General features: G+C 44.9%; 1 protein-coding gene across 3 annotated transcripts in view; it reads right to left on the reverse strand.

Annotated features, from left to right (window-relative positions):
- Nucleotides 1–575: 575 nt before the first annotated feature.
- Nucleotides 576–20,190, reverse strand: part of LOC118360450 (DENN domain-containing protein 2B-like) — an 83,842-nt gene continuing 64,227 nt past the window's right edge. For 2 of the 3 annotated variants that reach the window (XM_052484145.1, XM_052484144.1), the window contains exons 15-20: nucleotides 7,595–7,772; nucleotides 4,096–4,137; nucleotides 3,858–3,969; nucleotides 3,172–3,411; nucleotides 1,803–1,889; nucleotides 576–1,141 (exon numbers count right to left, since the gene is read on the reverse strand). In XM_052484145.1, the coding sequence (XP_052340105.1) occupies nucleotides 1,107–1,141; nucleotides 1,803–1,889; nucleotides 3,172–3,411; nucleotides 3,858–3,969; nucleotides 4,096–4,137; nucleotides 7,595–7,772 (694 nt within the window). In that variant the 3' untranslated portion in view covers nucleotides 576–1,106. Of the gene's footprint in view, nucleotides 1,142–1,802; nucleotides 1,890–3,171; nucleotides 3,412–3,857; nucleotides 3,970–4,095; nucleotides 4,138–7,594; nucleotides 7,773–7,844; nucleotides 7,882–20,190 lie in introns of those variants that run through there. The other variant, XM_052484147.1, reaches the window with a different exon arrangement.

Below are 20,190 nucleotides of genomic sequence, written 5' to 3' on the forward strand. Positions count from 1 at the left end.
TATCTTATTCACTGAATGGCCTTCCTGTACACTGGTCAATTACCCAAATACAGTGACATCTCTGTACACATGTTCTGGGCTAGTATTGACTAATATACTCATGAATATGACCCACAAATGCATTTATAGGCACCCGAAATTGACAAGTTACTCACATTATTCAGTTCCAGATGGTTGTTCCATTCATTGCCAAAACATAAAATCACTAGACGTCATGTCTGACAACTCAATGACAAGTCCCTCACAGCACCCAACTGTAGTTGGTGGGGTGGAATCCCAAAAGGCACACATAGCTACCACATGCTGCCAATAACCTAATTATGTCCCCACACATCACTCCAGTGGCTGTCACTGCCATGCTTTTATCAGCTCTGCTGACTTGGAAGCTTACTTAAATCTGTTTTGAGTGTTTGACTTCTTTAAAATGTGTGATCTAACACCTATCTGTACAGAGCCACCTGGGTTCCACCTAAAGAGGAACAATGACCTTGTTCACCGACTGCGCTTCCTGTAATTGCTAATTAAGTTCCGTTTCCTCTGAACAGTAACACATAAAAAAAGTTAAAAGAATCCAATCGTTTGAAGTCTGTTTAATGACTGAATTTCACAAAGCAATCCATGTTTTAAACATTTACAATAATTTTCTTCATGTTTTAATGAATGTACAAATCCTCCCAACCAGGTGTGGAATTTACAGCTCTCATTCAGCAAAAAGACAGGACAACGATGATCTAAACTACAAAACATAGTAACTGTACATCCACCATACATCAGCTTGCATTCACTCAGTCTGATCATGTTCTTCTCAAGCATGCTTTAATGTCAGTGGTTAATCAGAAACAAAGGCACATTAACTCTGTACCGTCCTACTGTAACTAACCTCACAATTAAAAAGGTACCAGACACCTAACAATCAAGCTACATTGGAGGGTATCACAGCCAGTTTACAGTGAAATATGTACAACATTGACATTTCATTGATGTTTCTGATAGACAAACAAATGAACAAGTCAATAAAATACAGAGTTTTGGGTGTATCAGATCTTCTGTTTGCAGTAGAACAAGCTTTCATGCTCGGGTATTTGGTTATTAAGTAGCAGGTTCCCTCAGTTCTTTTTGTGAAGAAACTTCATTTTATTTCCTAAAAGACAAACAAAATGCAAGTAAGAACTGTTCACGTCATGTAAACCTTTAACATACTTCAGTGACATTTTCCAATTGAGCTGACATCTGCAGTGTTTACTGTGAATGTGATCTCTGTGATTGTCAGGGAAATGTAGTGCCTCAGATGGAGTCGCAGTTTTAGACTACATCAGGGATCAGCAACTACATTCAGCTGCGACTGATTTTCTCTTGAGTGGATGGTTAGGTGGCCGGAACATAATTACAAATCATTCGTAGACTGCAAAAATCCCAAACATATATAATATTTGACAAAAACAATCATTTTGAACATTGTTTACATTCGTATACGATCACATCTCTTTCTAATGCCTGGGAATCCTTTGGAACAGAGCTCCAAAATTAAGATCACTGGTAACTGACTTGCTGGTGTTTTTAACAGTCTTTTATGTCCAACAATAAAACCTCTTACAAATTCCACCAGTTGGGGAACCCTGGACAACATGGTGCTCATTACTACATCATGGCCAAATGTGAATATGCTTCTTTTAGAACAAAACTGTGTGTCATCCTACATTTTAAGTCAGGTTACAATTTGTCCTAGCGGTAAAGTGGACAGGTAAGGTCTGTTAAGGGGAGATATGTTTTAAGTGCAGATTCTATTTTATTTGAGAACTCACCTAGCCCTTTGAGGAACTTGTTCACTCCACTCTGCTCTGTGTCTGGTAGCTCTTCCAGGTACTGCTCCACCCTCTGCTCAAAGAGTCCTGACAGAAACACAACAAAATGGCAGAACAACATGAGGTAATTACCAGTGGTGTAAAGTACTGAAGTAGTACTGTAAAGTATTTTTACTTAAGTTGTTTTTTGGGGGTATTTGTACTTTATTTCCATTTGACTATTTACTTTACTACATTCCTAAAGAAAATGTACTTTTTACTCCATACATTTTACCTGACATCCATAAGTACTTGTTACATTTTGAATGCATAGCAGCAGGACAGGAACATTTCTTTAAGCAAAGGCTTTTTTCTGTCCACTCTTCCATAAAGCCAAACTCTGTGGAGTGTACGGCTTAAAGTGGTCCTATGGACAGATACTCCAATCTCCGCTGTGGAGCTTTGCAGCTCCTTCAGGGTTATCTTTGGTCTCTTTGATGCCTCTTGGCAGGTTTGTTGTGGTACCATATTCTTTCAATTTTTTAATAATGGATTTAATGGTGCTCCATGGGATGTTCAAAGTTTCTGATTAAAAACAATTATAACCCTGATCTGTACTTCTCCACAACTTTATCCCTGACCTGTTTGGAGCGCTCCTTGGTCTTCATGGTGCTGCTGACTCTGGAGCTTTTCAGAACAGGTGTATATATACTCAGATCATGTGACAGATCATGTGACACTTAGAATGCACACAGGTGGACTTTATGTAACTAACTATGTGACTTCTGAAGGTAATTGGTTACACCAGATCTTATTTAGGGGCTTCATAGCAAAGGGGGTGAATACATATGCACACATCACTTTTAATGATTTTTCATTTTTAAGTTATTCTTTTCATTTCACTTCACCAATTTGGACTATTTTGTGTATGTCCGTTACATGAAATCCAAATCAAATCTATTTAAATACAGGTTGTAATGCCACAAAATAGGAAAAACACAAAGGGGGATGAATACTTCTGCAAGGCACTCTATTGTGGGGTAATGTTACAGTGCAGTATATCAGAGAAAGCATGTTTTGGTATGGGGGGAAATACCCTTCACTATGTGGCCAGGAGATGGCACTGAATACCCAGCTAGAACCGTTGTCAACGAGAGGGCCGTACCAACACAGGTTTGAGAAGTGAGGGGTGACAGAGCCTACCTCTAAAGAGGATTTCTACCAATCATTACAGTTGACATATTATTTGTGTTATGATGAACTACAATTAATCAATTTTAGGAGGACAGGACACACTTAACGTTATTATCTCTTAACAAGTAGACAGGACCATACCATTACAGACTGTTGTGTAGGGTGGACTGACAGTGTCATTGTAGGTTTGCTCTACCTTTGGCCCGACATTTCCGCAGCTCCCGGTCTTGGATGAACCCAGCAAACATTTGGGACTCCATGAAGACCCCCAGGAAGCGACGGATGCTCTTGGAGGCCACAGACTTGCGGAAGGCCTCGCGCTGGAAAATGCGTTCTCCTCGCTCGCTCTGGGTGAGGAACAGGGAGTAGTGGCCGATGGTTTCCAGAAAGAAACGGATGAAGGCCTCCGACACCAGGCTGTTCAAGGAGTTACACTCTACAGAAACAGACGAAACAGGATAGGTTAGTATTATGATGCTGAAACTGAAACACACTTAATACATGTTCAATACATCTAGAAAGAAGCAACACAAACTACAGTGGAACTCTTTTTATGCTTGAGAATTGTGCTTGAGAATCCAGTAGAGCCTATAACATTTGTTGGAATGACAAGAGTTATTTAGAGTTGATGTTTAACTGATATTGTGTATTCATACGTAACATTAAACAAACACTACATTCCGAACACCAGTAACCTTCAATTCAGTGAGGTGAAAGACCCATTCCAGGAGTTCTCATCACTCCACAGACAGTATATTGCTCCCAGACATGTGCTGTACATGTTCTTGTTCACAGGGTTGAAACATGGCCAGTGCTCTGTTGTCCTAATTTACACTCGTAACATCTGGTTTAGTAGAGAGTGACGATGTGTCCCTCGTTCACCTTCGTCTGACTCGCTGTCAGAGTCCTGATTGATGATGTCGTTCCTCTGCTCCAGAGCTAACTCAAGAGCAGACTGGAGTTTCCGTGGCAACAGCGAGGCCTCATCATCCATCTATTCACACGCATAACAATTTAATTAGTGACAATAAACAAGAATATCAAAAGATCAGTCCATATTATATTACAGTAAACATTCTGGTCTTTGTTTACGGTGAGGTACTGGAGAATTGAGACCAACCTGTCTGAGAAAGCGGTCAGTTCCCAAGTCCACCATCAAAGCCTGCAAAGGAAACAAACAAGTCACATATTTGTGACTCATTTCAGGAAACTAGGCGTATGTCGCACGTCACTACTTGACAGGAGAGGCATTTGAACATAAACATTCATTGTTTATCAAAATGCGATTTTTGGCAGAAATGCCTTTGGAACATGTGAACGTTCATGTGCCTTAATAACAAACTTGTATTCCATCTGTAAATATGAATAAAATGGTTAAATTACAAGCCTAGTTGGTTTAGCCACGGAAAAAGACAGGAACCATCCTGCTAGCCATGATTGGCTGAGATAATTGATGGGCTGGACATGCCGAGAGATGAGTTTGGTTTGGTCTGACGTGCAGCATGCTTCTGTCTATAACTTGAGCTGTTCAGTATGTGTTGATAGTCCTTTCTACCGCAGATATAAGGTTAGCCATTGAGAACTGCAAAGGTTTTCAAAGTTTTTTCAACTACATTGATGCCCTAAATTTAGCAGGCGTTATCAACAGATCAGTTGGAAAAAGTGATGGGCTACTTTCTGCACAGGCCACGGCCAGTGTGAACCGGAGTGACTTGACACAATACTGGCCAAACAAGATGTATCTACAAACAAAACAGTGTTAAATGGTTCCAGACTGCCATGAAGCATTCATCCATGTATACAGGTAAGAGTATAGCTACATTTTCATATATTATAAATTTCAAATTGTCAGAATGTAATTTCATTGCAAGTTAAAGCATACTGTTCACTAGCTAGCGAGCGTTAGCTTGCTGGTTCGCTATCTAACGTTACATGTATGATATGTGTCGTAATATTATTTGAATCACAAATCCATTTGCATTACTAGTTATAGCCTAATGTTAGCTAGCTAACATTGACCCAAGTTGGTTAACTTCAGCTACCTGCAGATTCATACTACAGCTATGACAATGTTTGTATTGGTAGTAGTATGAGTTTGGATTATTCCGGTTCATTGTTTAGCTAGCTACATGTCTAAAGAAAAGACTCCACCAGATGATTACATGACCCATCAAGTTAGCCAGGTGTGTCTGGGGGTGATTGCGGCCATCTATTGTATTTCTAGACAATAGTGACCCATCCACTTAGCTAGATGAGGATGGTTGGGAGGTTAAGGCATTTCCTTCACATGACCCATCAATTTAGACAAGTGTGTTGGGTAAGTGTCATCTAATAATTCTAAAATATTTTTATCTGGACACTTTGTGTTTTTGATATTGCTACTATGCAAGTAACCATTTCACTGTATTGTTTACACCTTCTCCTTCTCTATCCTGTGCATGTGACAAATAAACTTAGATTTAGTTTGATATAGTGTGTGTTTACCAGAGACTGTAATGTGAAGAACAACATGACCTGCACCAAAGTCAGGTTAGGAAATAGGCCAAGGACTAGATAAAGTGTTTTTTACCTGGAGTTTTTTTTGTTAGTGTAGGCTAGTACTGTTACCACTTTTAGTCATGAAATCTTTGGTTGTTTACTAAACTAGTCACTCTGTTTAGCACATGGCCTCACATGTGAATCCTTAAAGAGATGGGTGTGGCTAAGGCTTAAGAGGGTGTGAACAATGCTGAATGGGTATATAGAAAGGAGAGCTCTCCATTAGGTGTACCAAAACATTTCTAACAAATGGGGTTACAAGTTTATCAACTTTCAAAGCAGAATTACTTTCCCATTGTTCCTCAACTGCAGTGTTTGATATACCATTTTCTACCTGAGGCTCTATTTTTATCCAATATTTAAAAAAAAAAACATTTAAAATGTTGCTACATAAAACCAAATCAAGGTGGTCGATCACATTTAGGAATCTTCAGGCAAATCCAGGCTTCTTCCATGTGCATATAGTGGCTTAAAGTGAATACCAATGCCCTCTACAAATAAATCAAATTCTCCATCAAGAGAAAGACGAGCTCTTCCAGAAGTTGGAAGTGTTATACCAGTGTTAAAATGAGATCTTTATAAGCAGCAAAGGATACTTGGGGAATTTTAATTGAGTCGATCAGGAACATCAAGACAGATGTAAACAGACAACAGATACTGTTGACAGGCCATTAAAAGCCCTGTGTCAAGTGTGACAGACAGTGTGAGATGGTATTTTCACACACACCATGGGCTAAGGGCAGATGCTGCTGACTCGGACTAACTGTGTTATAGCAGAGAGCTGGACTTTACGAGGCCTGATGGCTTCTCCTGCCAGGCTTTTATTGAGAGCCAGAACCTCCCACTCTCCCTCCCTACTGGGGCCAGGACCCCAGAGCTGAGGGCTGAGGCTGCCCTGGCATGGGCCCTGCAGGCTGCAGCAGCTGCCAACTGCCAAGGCCACATTCACTGGGGGGTTTAGGTCAGTGTCAGCCACACTACAGCACGTTGAGGCTGGAGGAGTTGTTGCTACTTTAACGAGGACGGATTCTGGTGATTTCCCCCTCTTTCCACTCTGCCTTGGCAAATCAGCGCTCCGTTCTAAGAATGCCGCAGAACAGTCCAGCTGGGAGAGCAGAGAAACAGACACGTCTTCTTTCCCTCCTTCCTCTGTAATTGGTGACAAAACTGCTGCAGGTCAACGTCCTGTTAGGCTTTGACCACAACGAGACTGCTGGACAGCACTGAACAGGCAATTATAGCTATAGCAGGCCTCACACTGTGTGTGGACTCTGACAGCTCAATACTAGGAAGCTCATGGCTTGAATTCTAATACTGAATACTGGGAGCCTACAGTGTCCATGGCAGCAAAACAGAGGAAACGGGTCATATTACACTCAGCGCTCTGAGAGAATTCAAGTTTGAGCAGACCTTTCGAAAACACAATGCTATTGCTCAATGTGTGACTGTGAATTTAACACGAGACTGATTTAGAACTCTCTCTGGTATGTAGTGCTTGAATGAATAGACGTTGAAAAAAAGTTTGAGGGTAAAAATGCTCTGAATCACTGGAAGGTCCAGTATTCTTTCAAAGAAGCCTGTGACAGTCATCCAGAGAGTGTGGTTTCATCCTGGACCCAGGGGTGGTCCTGGGTCTCTGAGGGAGGTTGGGAGGAGCACCATGATAACTGTCTCGTGAGATGTCCCAGTTACTGTATATCCGGATGCTTCTGAATCTGTCCCATGGCTGCACCAATCAGCCAAGAGGATCAACATACCTACGCAATTCTCTCCAGAAATATAAGTTCCTCATTGGGTAAATGTTTAATGAAAACAAGCAGGGTAATTGACTGTGTAATATACTGTAGGTTGTTGTGGGCGTTTTACTGCTGACCAGTAACAGGAAGGCCCCTCCCCAGGCCAGCGTGATGGAGAGATGGAATGTGACAGTGGTATAGCCTATAATCTGTAGCCTCAAGCTAACACAATCAGAGGCGCAGAATGAGGAGGAAATAGAGCCAATACATTAAACCTGGTCTAAGAAAAGCAAGACAGTGGGAGACAAAGATGAAAAGCCAGAGAGAGAGACATGAAGTACCAACCTCTTCCACAGGCAGGTCTTTGAGTTTGGGCAGAGAGCTGGACAGGAGCCCCACCAGGAAGGGCGTGGGGCAGCAGACGATGTCCACCATGGAGGCAGGCAGGACGGGGATGAAGGTGTGCTGCCAGGAGAAGGGATAGAGCAGAGCCACCACCGCGTGCATACAGCTGGACAGGGTACTGCAGAGACGGAGACAGACAACCATAGAATTACATATAGAATCACTATATCTAATCATTTTAAGATCTCTATGGGGACAGTCAACATCAGATACAGCTGGACAGGGTACTACCGGGGAGGGAGACAGACAACATCACTCACAACACAGAACTGCAGGGGGCCCATCAGTAAAACCAGATATGAACATTGTCAGGGGAAAACATGGGGATGCCAGATTTTCCATCAGATTGCCCACATTATCCTGACCTTTGAAAGGGAGTGGTGGATTGAAGTGAACACTGAATACTCCTAAAACAACAGCCAGCAGCGGACAAAGAACGACAAACAGATGCAACAAAAATGTGGAATCTCATGTTCCTCTATAAAATTCAAAATAAAAGCTTATTGAGATTTAAAGTTCATCATTATCTGCCTCTAATATCAAGAAGAGAGCCGAATGAGAGCGTATTGCTTAACGTCATAAGTGAACCAGTATTTCCAACATCCAAACCAAACAACAACCTGATCCTCTTTTCCTTGAAACAATTACTTTTGTATATGTGAGGCGAACCAGTGTGGCTATGTACCCTGGCTTAACACCGTGTTCCTTCCTCCAGTTGGTCTAAGGGACAGTCTGAAATCCATTCTCAACAGACTGTTCTTTCTCTCCAACAACAGATGAAAAGAAGAAAAAGACAGGAAAGGAAAGGATAGAGCAGAAATAAATGACTACTCCTGACACTCAGCTGCCAGGAGAGAGCTCAAGTACAACACTTCACATTGGAGCAGCCAGTAGCGGGAAAAATACCCAAATGTCACACTTGAAAGATAAGTTAATAGAAAATGACTCAAGTGGGCCTCCCGGGTGGCGCAGTGGTTAAGGTAGTGCTGTACTGCAGCACTAGCTGTGCCACCAGAGACCCTGGGTTCGTGCCCAGGCTCTGTCGTGACCGGGAGGTCCGTGGGGCGACGCACAATTGGCCTAGCGTTGTCCGGGTTAGTGAGGGCTTGGCCAGTAGGGATATCCTTGTCTCATCGCGCACCAGTGACTCCTGTGGCAGGCCGGGCGCAGTGCACGCTAACCAAGGTTGCCAGGTGTTTCCTCTGACACATTGGTGCAGCTGGCTTCCGGGTTGGATGCATACTGTGTTAAGAAGCAAATGTAAATGGGCATTCATTCCTAAATGTAATTTCTAAAATATAGTTAAGTAATTAAGTATCAAAAGTATAAGTAATTTAAAATGACTTATATTAAGCAAACAAGAAGGCACCATTTCTTTTCTTTTTTTCAATTTACAGATAGCCAGGGGCACACTCCAACACATAATTTATAAACTAAGCATGTGTTCAGTGAGTTCACCAGATCAGAGACAGTAGGGATGACCAGGGATGTTCTCTTGAAGTACATGAATTGGACCATTTTCCTGTCCTGGTAAACATTCAAAATGTAACGAGTACTTTTGGGTGTCAGGGAAAATGTATGAAGTAAAAAGTATATATAAATAGTAAAGTACAAAAACTCCAAAAACTATTAAGTAGCACTTTAAAGTATTTTTACTAAAGTACTTTTCAGCACTGGGAGCAGCAGACAGGTTCACCCATTGCAACCATTCAAAAGCTTTAATCTGTTACGTTTCCACCTCTTCCACTGACAGTGTAACACCCTTAACTACACAGCCCACAGCTAAGACCTGCTCTATAAACATCTGGCAGGCTGATTACACTAGGCACTGCCACTGTGGCAACACACACAGTAGGTCCACTCCCTCACCCTCAGATGGGTTGGGTGTGTTACAATAGTTTAACATTTGAATCCATTTGATATTACCCAAAACAGCACCCTTACCGCTGGTGAATTCTGACAGCTGTGGCTTAACACAAAATCACAAATAGTATGTCGTCTTTCTCACGGTCCCAAGTTTGTTGACAGTGGCCGACCCTCCTCCCCTCTGTCCCCCTGCACTCCATACAGTCCATGTACACACAGATAGAGAGGGGAAATAAGCCATGAGGCCCATCAGAAACACACAGATACCACAACTCTAAATCAGTGGGGATCAAACACGCCACTGAAGATGAATGCACTGTTAATAAGGAATGTTGTCTATAGTTGTTCTCTTCAACAGCAGAGGGCACATCCTACCAAACACACAGTACTCCCACTACATATAAGTGTCCACGCTCTATCACAACGTCAATATTGATGTGCATACAGCCTCTCCTTGACAGAACCTTTATCTTGTTTTGGTACAGTTTACTGTAAATAGAGCTATGAGTATAATGGCAAGTTATTATAGTTAATGAACACTGTAAAGCGAGACCAGTAGCTCCATGGCTCAACAACTGCAGCCCCATGGTCTGTTCAGGTTTCTTATTCACCCATCATAACATGGAGCAGAAAGCAGTCTCAGTTTCACTGTCTGTGTTGTATTTGCAGAAGGAGCTGATCCTTTTGAACAGATCCAGTCTCCGGGGTTTGACATGTTCCACCAGGGAGTGATGGGGTGCAGCTCTCAGAGCCACAGGCAAGACAGAGCAAGCGCTGCAGAGGAGAGGACTGATACCATGAGTATCACTTACACACTCAGTCCTGAGGGAACACTCATGGGAAATTATGAACTTGCAATAAAAACACCATCTCTGCCCACATCTGCCAGTCAACTCTCTAAGGGTGCATGCCAAATGGCACTCTATTCCTTATACACTGCTCAAAAAAATAAAGGGAACTGTCACACCCTGACCATAGTTTGCTTTGTATGTTTCTATATTTCCATGTTTTGGTTGGTCAGGGTGTGATCTGAGTGGGCATTCAAATCAAATCAAATCAAATGTATTTATATAGCCCTTCGTACATCAGCTGATATCTCAAAGTGCTGTACAGAAACCCAGCCTAAAACCCCAAACAGCAAGCAATGCAGGTGTAAAAGCACGGTGGCTAGGAAAAACTCCCTAGAAAGGCCAAAACCTAGGAAGAAACCAAGAGAGGAACCAGGCTATTACATTTACATTTAAGTCATTTAGCAGACGCTCTTATCCAGAGCGACTTACAAGTTGGTGCATTCACCTTATGACATCCAGTGGAACAGCCACTTTACAATAGTGCATCTAAATCTTTTAGGGGGGGGGGGGTGAGAAGGATTACTTATCCTATCCTAGGTATTCCTTAAAGAGGTGGGGTTTCAGGTGTCTCCGGAAGGTGGTGATTGACTCCGCTGTCCTGGCATCGTGAGGGAGTTTGTTCCACCATTGGGGGGCCAGAGCAGCGAACAGTTTTGACTGGGCTGAGCGGGAACTGTACTTCCTCAGTGGTAGGGAGGCGAGCAGGCCAGAGGTGGATGAACGCAGTGCCCTTGTTTGGGTGTAGGGCCTGATCAGAGCCTGGAGGTACTGAGGTGCCGTTCCCCTCACAGCTCCGTAGGCAAGCACCATGGTCTTGTAGCGGATGCAAGCTTCAACTGGAAGCCAGTGGAGAGAGCGGAGGAGCGGGGTGACGTGAGAGAACTTGGGAAGGTTGAACACCAGACGGGCTGCGGCGTTCTGGATGAGTTGTAGGGGTTTAATGGCACAGGCAGGGAGCCCAGCCAACAGCGAGTTGCAGTAATCCAGACGGGAGATGACAAGTGCCTGGATTAGGACCTGCGCCGCTTCCTGTGTGAGGCAGGGTCGTACTCTGCGGATGTTGTAGAGCATGAACCTACAGGAACGGGCCACCGCCTTGATGTTAGTTGAGAACGACAGGGTGTTGTCCAGGATCACACCAAGGTTCTTAGCGCTCTGGGAGGAGGACACAATGGAGTTGTCAACCGTGATGGCGAGATCATGGAACGGGCAGTCCTTCCCCGGGAGGAAGAGCAGCTCTGTCTTGCCGAGGTTCAGCTTGAGGTGGTGATCCGTCATCCACACTGATATGTCTGCCAGACATGCAGAGATGCGATTCGCCACCTGGTCATCAGAAGGGGGAAAGGAGAAAATTAATTGTGTGTCGTCTGCATAGCAATGATAGGAGAGACCATGTGAGGTTATGACAGAGCCAAGTGACTTGGTGTATAGCGAGAATAGGAGAGGGCCTAGAACAGAGCCCTGGGGGACACCAGTGGTGAGAGCGCGTGGTGAGGAGACAGATTCTCGCCACGCCACCTGGTAGGAGCGACCTGTCAGGTAGGACGCAATCCAAGCGTGGGCCGCGCCGGAGATGCCCAACTCGGAGATGGTGGAGAGGACGATCTGATGGTTCACAGTATCGAAGGCAGCCGATAGGTCTAGAAGGATGAGAGCAGAGGAGAGAGAGTTAGCTTTAGCAGTGCGGAGCGCCTCCGTGATACAGAGAAGAGCAGTCTCAGTTGAATGACTAGTCTTGAAACCTGACTGATTTGGATCGAGAGAGATAGCGGGAGAGCTGGCCAAGGACGGCACGTTCAAGAGTTTTGGAGAGAAAAGAAAGAAGGGATACTGGTCTGTAGTTGTTGACATCGGAGGGATCGAGTGTAGGTTTTTTCAGAAGGGGTGCAACTCTCGCTCTCTTGAAGACGGAAGGGACGTAGCCAGCGGTCAGGGATGAGTTGATGAGCGAGGTGAGGTAAGGGAGAAGGTCTCCGGAAATGGTCTGGAGAAGAGAGGAGGGGATAGGGTCAAGCGGGCAGGTTGTTGGGCGGCCGGCCGTCACAAGACGCGAGATTTCATCTGGAGAGAGAGGGGAGAAAGAGGTCAGAGCACAGGGTAGGGCAGTGTGAGCAGAACCAGCGGTGTCGTTTGACTTAGCAAACGAGGATCGGATGTCGTCGACCTTCTTTTCAAAATGGTTGACGAAGTCATCTGCAGAGAGGGGAGGAGGGGAGGGGGAGGGGGAGGAGGATTCAGGAGGGAGGAGAAGGTGGCAAAGAGCTTCCTAGGGTTAGAGGCAGATGCTTGGAATTTAGAGTGGTAGAAAGTGGCTTTAGCAGCAGAGACAGAGGAGGAAAATGTAGAGAGGAGGGAGTGAAAGGATGCCAGGTCCGCAGGAGGCGAGTTTTCCTCCATTTCCGCTCGGCTGCCCGGAGCCCTGTTCTGTGAGCTCGCAATGAGTCGTCGAGCCACGGAGCGGGAGGGAGGACCGAGCCGGCCTGGAGGATAGGGGACATAGAGAGTCAAAGGATGCAGAAAGGGAGGAGAGGAGGGTTGAGGAGGCAGAATCAGGAGATAGGTTGGAGAAGGTTTGAGCAGAGGGAAGAGATGATAGGATGGAAGAGGAGAGAGTAGCGGGGAGAGAGAGCGAAGGTTGGGAAGGCGCGATACCATCCGAGTAGGGGCAGTGTGGGAAGTGTTGGATGAGAGCGAGAGGGAAAAGGATACAAGGTAGTGGTCGGAGACTTGGAGGAGTTGCAATGAGGTTAGTGGAAGAACAGCATCTAGTAAAGATGAGGTTGAGCGTATTGCCTGCCTTGTGAGTAGGGGGGTAAGGTGAGAGGGTGAGGTCAAAGAGGAGAGGAGTGGAAAGAAGGAGGCAGAGAGGAATGAGTCAAAGGTAGACGTGGGGAGGTTAAAGTCGCCCAGAACTGTGAGAGGTGAGCCGTCCTCAGGAAAGGAGCTTATCAAGGCATCAAGCTCATTGATGAACTCTCAGAGGGAACCTGGAGGGCGATAAATGATAAGGATGTTAAGCTTGAAAGGGCTGGTAACTGTGACAGCATGGAATTCAAAGGAGGCGATAGACAGATGGGTAAGGGAGAAAGAGAGAATGACCACTTGGGAGAGATGAGGATCCCGGTGCCACCACCCCGCTGACCAGAAGCTCTCGGGGTGTGCGAGAACACGTGGGCGGACGAAGAGAGAGCAGTAGGAGTAGCAGTGTTATCTGTGGTGATCCATGTTTCCGTCAGTGCCAAGAAGTCGAGGGACTGGAGGGAGGCATAGGCTGAGATGAACTCTGCCTTGTTGGCCGCAGATCGGCAGTTCCAGAGGCTACCGGAGACCTGGAACTCCACGTGGGTCGTGCGCGCTGGGACCACCAGATATGGGTGGCCGCGGCCACGCGGTGTGGAGCGTTTGTATGGTCTGTGCAGAGAGGAGAGAACAGGGATAGACAGACACATAGTTGACAGGCTACAGAAGAGGCTACGCTAATGCAAGGAGATTGGAATGACAAGTGGACTACACGTCTCGAATGTTCAGAAAGTTAAGCTTACGTAGCAAGAATCTTATTGACTAAAATGATTAAAATGATACAGTACTGCTGAAGTAGGCTATGTGGGGTGGCCAGTCCTCTTCTGGCTGTGCCGGGTGGAGATTATAACAGAACATGGCCAAGATGTTAAAATGTTCATAAATGACCAGCATGGTCGAATAATAATAATAATAATAAGGCAGAACAGATGAAACTGGAGCAGCAGCACGGCCAGGTGGACTGGGGACAGCAAGGAGTCATCATGTCAGGTAGTCCTGGGGCATGGTCCTAGGGCTCAGGTCCTCCGAGAGAGAGAAAGAAAGAGAGAAGGAGAGAATTAGAGAACGCACACTTAGATTCACACAGGACACCGAATAGGACAGGAGAAGTACTCCAGATATAACAAACTGACCCTAGCCCCCCGACACAAACTACTGCAGCATAAATACTGGAGGCTGAGACAGCCTGAGGCATTCTATGTTGGATGTCTTGTTTGTCTATTTCTATGTCTGGCCTGATATGGTTCTCAATCAGAGGCAGGAGTTAGTCATTGTCTCTGATTGGGAACCATATTTAGGTAGCCTGGGTTTCACTGTGTGTTTGTGGGTGATTGTTCCTGTCTCTGTGTTTGCACCAGATAGTACTGTTTAGGTTTTTGCACTTTTATTGTTTTGTTAGTTATTTCATGTCTAGTTCCTTTATTAAAGAACATTAATAACCACCACGCTGCATTTTGGTCCGCTTCTCCTTCACCACAGGAAAACCCTTACAGGAACACTTAAACAACACAATGTAACTCCAAGTCAATCACACTTCTGTGAAATCAAACTGTCCACTTAGAAAGCAACACTGACAATACATTTCACATGCTGTTGTGCAAATGGAATAGACAACAGGTGGAAATTATAGGCAATTAGCAAGACACCCCCAATAAAGGAGTGGTTCTGCAGGTGGTGACCACTTCTCAGTTCCTATGCTTCCTGGCTGATGTTTTGGTCACTTTTGAATGCTGGCGGTGCTTTCACTCTAGTGGTAGCATGAGACGGAGTCTACAACCCACACAAGTGGCTCAGGTAGTGCAGCTCATCCAGGATGGCACATCAATGCGAGCTGTGGCAAGAAGGTTTGCTGTGTCTGTCAGCGTAGTGTCCAGAGCATGGAGGCGCTACCAGGAGACAGGCCAGTACATCAGGAGACGTGTAGGAGGGCAACAACCCAGCAGCAGGGCTGCTACCTCCGCCTTTGTGCAAGGAGGAGCAGGAGGAGCACTGCCAGAGCCCTGCAAAATGACCTCCAGCAGGCCACAAATGTGCATGTGTCTGCTCAAACGGTCAGAAACAGACTCCATGAGGGTGGTATGAGGGCCCAACGTACACAGGTGGGGGTTGTGCTTACAGCCCAACACCGTGCAGGACGTTTGGCATTTGCCAGAGAACACCAAGATTGGCAAATTCGCCACTGGCGCCCTGTGCTCTTCACAGATGAAAGCAGGTTCACACTGAGCACATGTGACAGACGTGACAGAGTCTGGAGACGCCGTGGAGAACGTTCTGCTGCCTGCAACATCCTCCAGCATGACCGGTTTGGCGGTGGGTCAGTCATGGTGTGGGGTGGCATTTCTTTGAGGGGCCGCACAGCCCTCCATGTGCTCACCAGAGGTAGCCTGACTACCATTAGGTACCGAGATGCCTAAGGTGCGGTTGGCCCTGGGTTCCTCCTAATGCAAGACAATGCTAGACCTCATGTGGCTGGAGTGTGTCAGCAGTTCCTGCAAGAGAAAGGCATTGATGCTATGGACTGGCCTGCCCGTTCCCCAGACCTGAATCCAATTGAGCACATCTGGGACATCATGTCTCGCTCCATCCACCAACGCCACGTTGCACCACAGACTGTCCAGGAGTTGGCGGATGCTGTAGTCCAGGTCTGGGAGGAGATCCCTCAGGAGACCATCCGCCACCTCATCAGGAGCATGCCAAGGCGTTGTAGGGAGGTCATACAGGCACGTGGAGGCCACACACACTACTGCGCCTCATTTTGACTTGTTTTAAGGACATGACATCAAAGTTGGATCAGCCTGTAGTGTGGTTTTCCACTTTAATTTTGAGTGTGACTCCAAATCCAGACCTCCATGGGTTGATAAATTTGATTTCCATTGATAATTTTTGTGTGATTTTGTTGTCAGCACATTCAACTATGTCAAGAAAAAAGTATTTAATAAAAATATTTCATTAATTCAGATCTAGGATGTGTTATTTTAGTGTTTCCTTTATTTTTTTGAGCAGTGTATATTGCATAACTTTTGACCAGAGCAAATATGGGCAGTAGTGTACTACATAGGGAAAGGGGTTCTATTTGGGACGTACTCTAAAGCAGAAAGGAATGGCAGACCTTTACAGACCAGGTCATAACAAAACCATATCAGCACCTGCACAACTGTCCACTTAAGTTTAGAGGATTCTAACTTTGCTTTGTGATATTTTGCATTTGGGGTTACATAAGCATGTCAGATCAGGAATGGTTGTCCTGGGTCTGTCTGTGGCTGACCATGCAGATTCCCAGGAAACTCTCAGGATAGAGAGGCTTACTCTGTCAGACCCACAGGTGCAGGATGGAGAGTCCCAGTGTCAGCAGCACTGTCCACAATCCCAGACGGGCCCATTTCAGCCCAGGACAACCACAGGCCCTGGCAGGAGCATCAGTACAGCTGTTGACTAACAGCTCCTCATACTGAAGCACATACATATTTTTCTGGGTGAGAATCGGTGCTTAATTTGTAAATCGGGAGGTGCCGGACCAAAAAGGTGAGGGCGAGAGGGGGATAACCTGGGGAGCTCTGATGTACCAGAACGCATGAAAGAAAAATCCCCTTTAATAAAGCACTGCATACATGTCAAAGTGGAGCAGAGGCACTTACAGAAGTTGCACACATGGAGAACATTTTTAGTAACCTAGGGTCCTGGAAAAATTGTTGCCTTTTATAAACGCATTTCATGCAATTCTGCATCATTTTACATGACTGGAGACTTTAGCAGAATTTTTTTTAATACCGTACAAATGGTCAAAATGACAGTATACTTTGACACTGACACACTGAGATCAATAAAAACGACCTTGTCTTAAATCCATCAATAGTCTAGGCATAGTTGTGTGGAGACACACATATTGTGTGCTACAATATGAGGAGGAAATGATAGTCCTAAAAATGCTTTCCAGTTTCACTGACTCACCCAATCATGTGCAGCCCAATCACAGCTGATTCGTGCCAAAAGCCTCTCTCTCTTGTTTTACTTTATAAAAAACATTTGGAAGTTGATCAAAAATGTTGGTAGCCTACAGTAAACACATTAGAGTCTTCTCTTTTCAAGCAGGAGCCATTTGCTTTCCACCGATTGTATTTGAAATATTGCCTATTTTATCTGCATGCTGTTCACTGACAGATTTAGGCTATGCCTTGTAATTAGCCACACACAATCCATAGCTAGATAATTTGTTAAAATAAGCTACTGATCTTCTGTGGCTAAATTACAGGCTTTCCCATGGTGTACTAGGCTATTCTGAATTATTTCATTTCTTTCTGAACAGACAGCAGTAACTCTATAACTTTGGCAAATGTATCAGGGGTGATGCAGCTCCTCCAGAACCCTTCGCACGGCTATGATTCTATAAGGAAATAAATGATGAAGTGCAACACTGGAGAGATCAGCGTTGCAGGCTCATTCATGTCTATCAGAGCAGATAGGGAGAGAGATCATAGAAACTGAATCTCGTTCCAGTTCTGTGAGAGACACAGGCGCGCTTCTCACACAGCCACAGCCACACGTTGGTATCAAACATAGGTTGCAACGTTGCGCAAACCTAAACCAACTCGAATATCAGGGGAAAAAATCTACTTTTTCACATGACGCGGGGCCTCGAATGAACTTTGATTGTTTTAGGGCCTCCTGAGTGGCGCAGTGGTCTAAGGCACTGCATCGCAGTGCTAGCTGTGCCACTAGAGATTCTGGTTTCGAGTCCAGGCTATGTCGCAGCCTGCCGCGACCGGGAGACCCATGGGACGGCGCACAATTGGCCCAGCGTCGTCCGGGTTAGGGGACGGTCTGGCAGGCAGGGATGTTCTTGTCCCATGGCGCTCTAGCGACTCCTGTGGCAGGCCGAGCGCAGTGCACGCTGACACGTTCGCCAGGTGTGCGGTGTTCCCTCTGACACATTGATGTGGCTGGCTTCCGGGTTAAGCGGGAATTGTGTCAAGAAGCAATGAGGCTTGGTTGGATTGTGTTTCAGAGGATGCATGGCTCTCAACCTTCGCCTCTCCCGAGTCCATATGGGAGTTGCAGAGATGAGACAAGACTGTAACTACCAATTGGATACGACGAAATTGCGGAGAAAAAGGGGGTAAACAATTATAACTTTGATCGCTTTTATTAGGATCCAGCTCGAATTAAGCAATGGTGAGAATGATGAATGAAAGTGTCCATACTGCTCATTGATGCATCTAGTAGAATGTTTAGTATTCACATATAGTCTTTTCCCCACTTCCTCTCCATAAGGATCTCATGTCCTCATCACAGCCTAGGCTTGGACTCCCTGGTATGAACAGTTGGGCAACCCTACTCATGGTCCTATTTTAGCCTATTGATTCCAATGCTTCTTGTGGGCAGCATTGCAGTGTGTGTGTATATATAATAATAATAATAATAATAATAATAATAATTATGGGAAAGTCAGATGCTTGGCCTCTGGTTTCCATCTTCTGAGTTTCCCTCTTCAGTCTCACAGAAATATTTTAGATACAGTATGTTTCCACTGTGTTCATCCACTCCACCTTTGGACGTTAGAAATACACACAGGGAAAGTGTTAAGTTGTTGCAGGTTGTTAGGTGCGGTGCCAGCATTGCTCCGTGTGATACAACAGTGTTCAGGAGTAATAAGGGACTAAATAAACTGTACAGCTTGTTCCCAGATTAGAGTGGTACACTGTAGCTACCTACAGTGGCTCACTTTAACAGACTGGGGTTACAGACACACACCATATTATATGGCTGGAGTCTGGAGTCTGGAGCAATGGGCTCTTCCTGAATCTAATGCAAACCCCAGTCATTTCAACAGGTGGTAGAAGAAGATTATGAATGGGGTTTGAATGGAGGATTTTAAACTAATAAAAATGCAATAAATCTGGTGACTACCATGTGTTAGTTTGAAGTTTTCTGATGTCACAGGGAGCGGTGTAAGGGGAAACGAGGTACAGAAAACAGCCTTCCTTCTCCCTCTCAGAAAACAGCATTCCTTCTCCCCCTCAGAAAACAGCCTTCCTTCTCCCCCTCAGAAAACAGCCTTCCTTCTACCCTCCCAGAAAACAGCCTTCCTTCTCCCTCTCAGAAAACAAGAGCCTGATTAATTCACCATGACCATGAGAAAAGCTTTCAGAGGCGGTCTTTTGCTCTCGCTCTGCACCCCCGGCTCTTTCTTTCTCCCTGTTTCTCCCTCTCTTACCCTCCATCTTTCTCCCACTCATACACACATTACCTTCCTCCCAATCCCCTGTCTGTTCTACTGTGGGCCGCTCAGCAAATACAATAGAAACATTGACTTATTAAAGCACTTCAGTAATCGGAAACAACCTCCATGTTCTCATTCTGATACATACAAAGACGCTTGCTTTTGGCAAACGACCCGTTGTGACCTCTTAAACAAGTCATACACAGCCTACAGTACAAATAAAGGGTTAATGCAACAGTCCATGTAACGCCATAGGCTCGGCCCTTATTTACTCGCCGCATGGCAAATGGCCCAAGGCAATGCCGAGCCTTAGGCATTGTCTTCTTAATAAATAATTAGCATACATGTTTAGATATTCACTTCTCATGACCATTTCTTGATCTTAGTCGGCTAAGATTGAATCTCGGAGCTGACAATGTAAACATCTGTTGTTCTGCCCCTGAACAAGGCAGTTAACCCACTGTTCCTAGGCCGTCATTGTAAATAACAATTTGTTCTTAACTGACTTGCCTAGTTAAATAAAGATGAAATAAAGATGAAATAAAATAAAAACACATAATACTTGATTGCACATGATTTGACCATAATATCAAATGGAATCAGATAAACATTTAAAAACCCTAAAGTCTATATCTAATTAGCTAAATGAAATTAGCATAATACTAACAATAAAAAAACATACAAAAGTTTAATCTAGAGATCACTGTTTTTTTGCATTGTATTTGTCTCAATCCACCGCATCCGTCTATGTTGCACTTCAGCATCTGCAATAAAAGGTGACAGAGCTAGAACAGGGGGTTTTC

Source organism: Oncorhynchus keta, chromosome 2, assembly GCF_023373465.1.
Source record: "Oncorhynchus keta strain PuntledgeMale-10-30-2019 chromosome 2, Oket_V2, whole genome shotgun sequence".
In the NCBI taxonomy this organism is placed as follows: domain Eukaryota; kingdom Metazoa; phylum Chordata; class Actinopteri; order Salmoniformes; family Salmonidae; genus Oncorhynchus; species Oncorhynchus keta.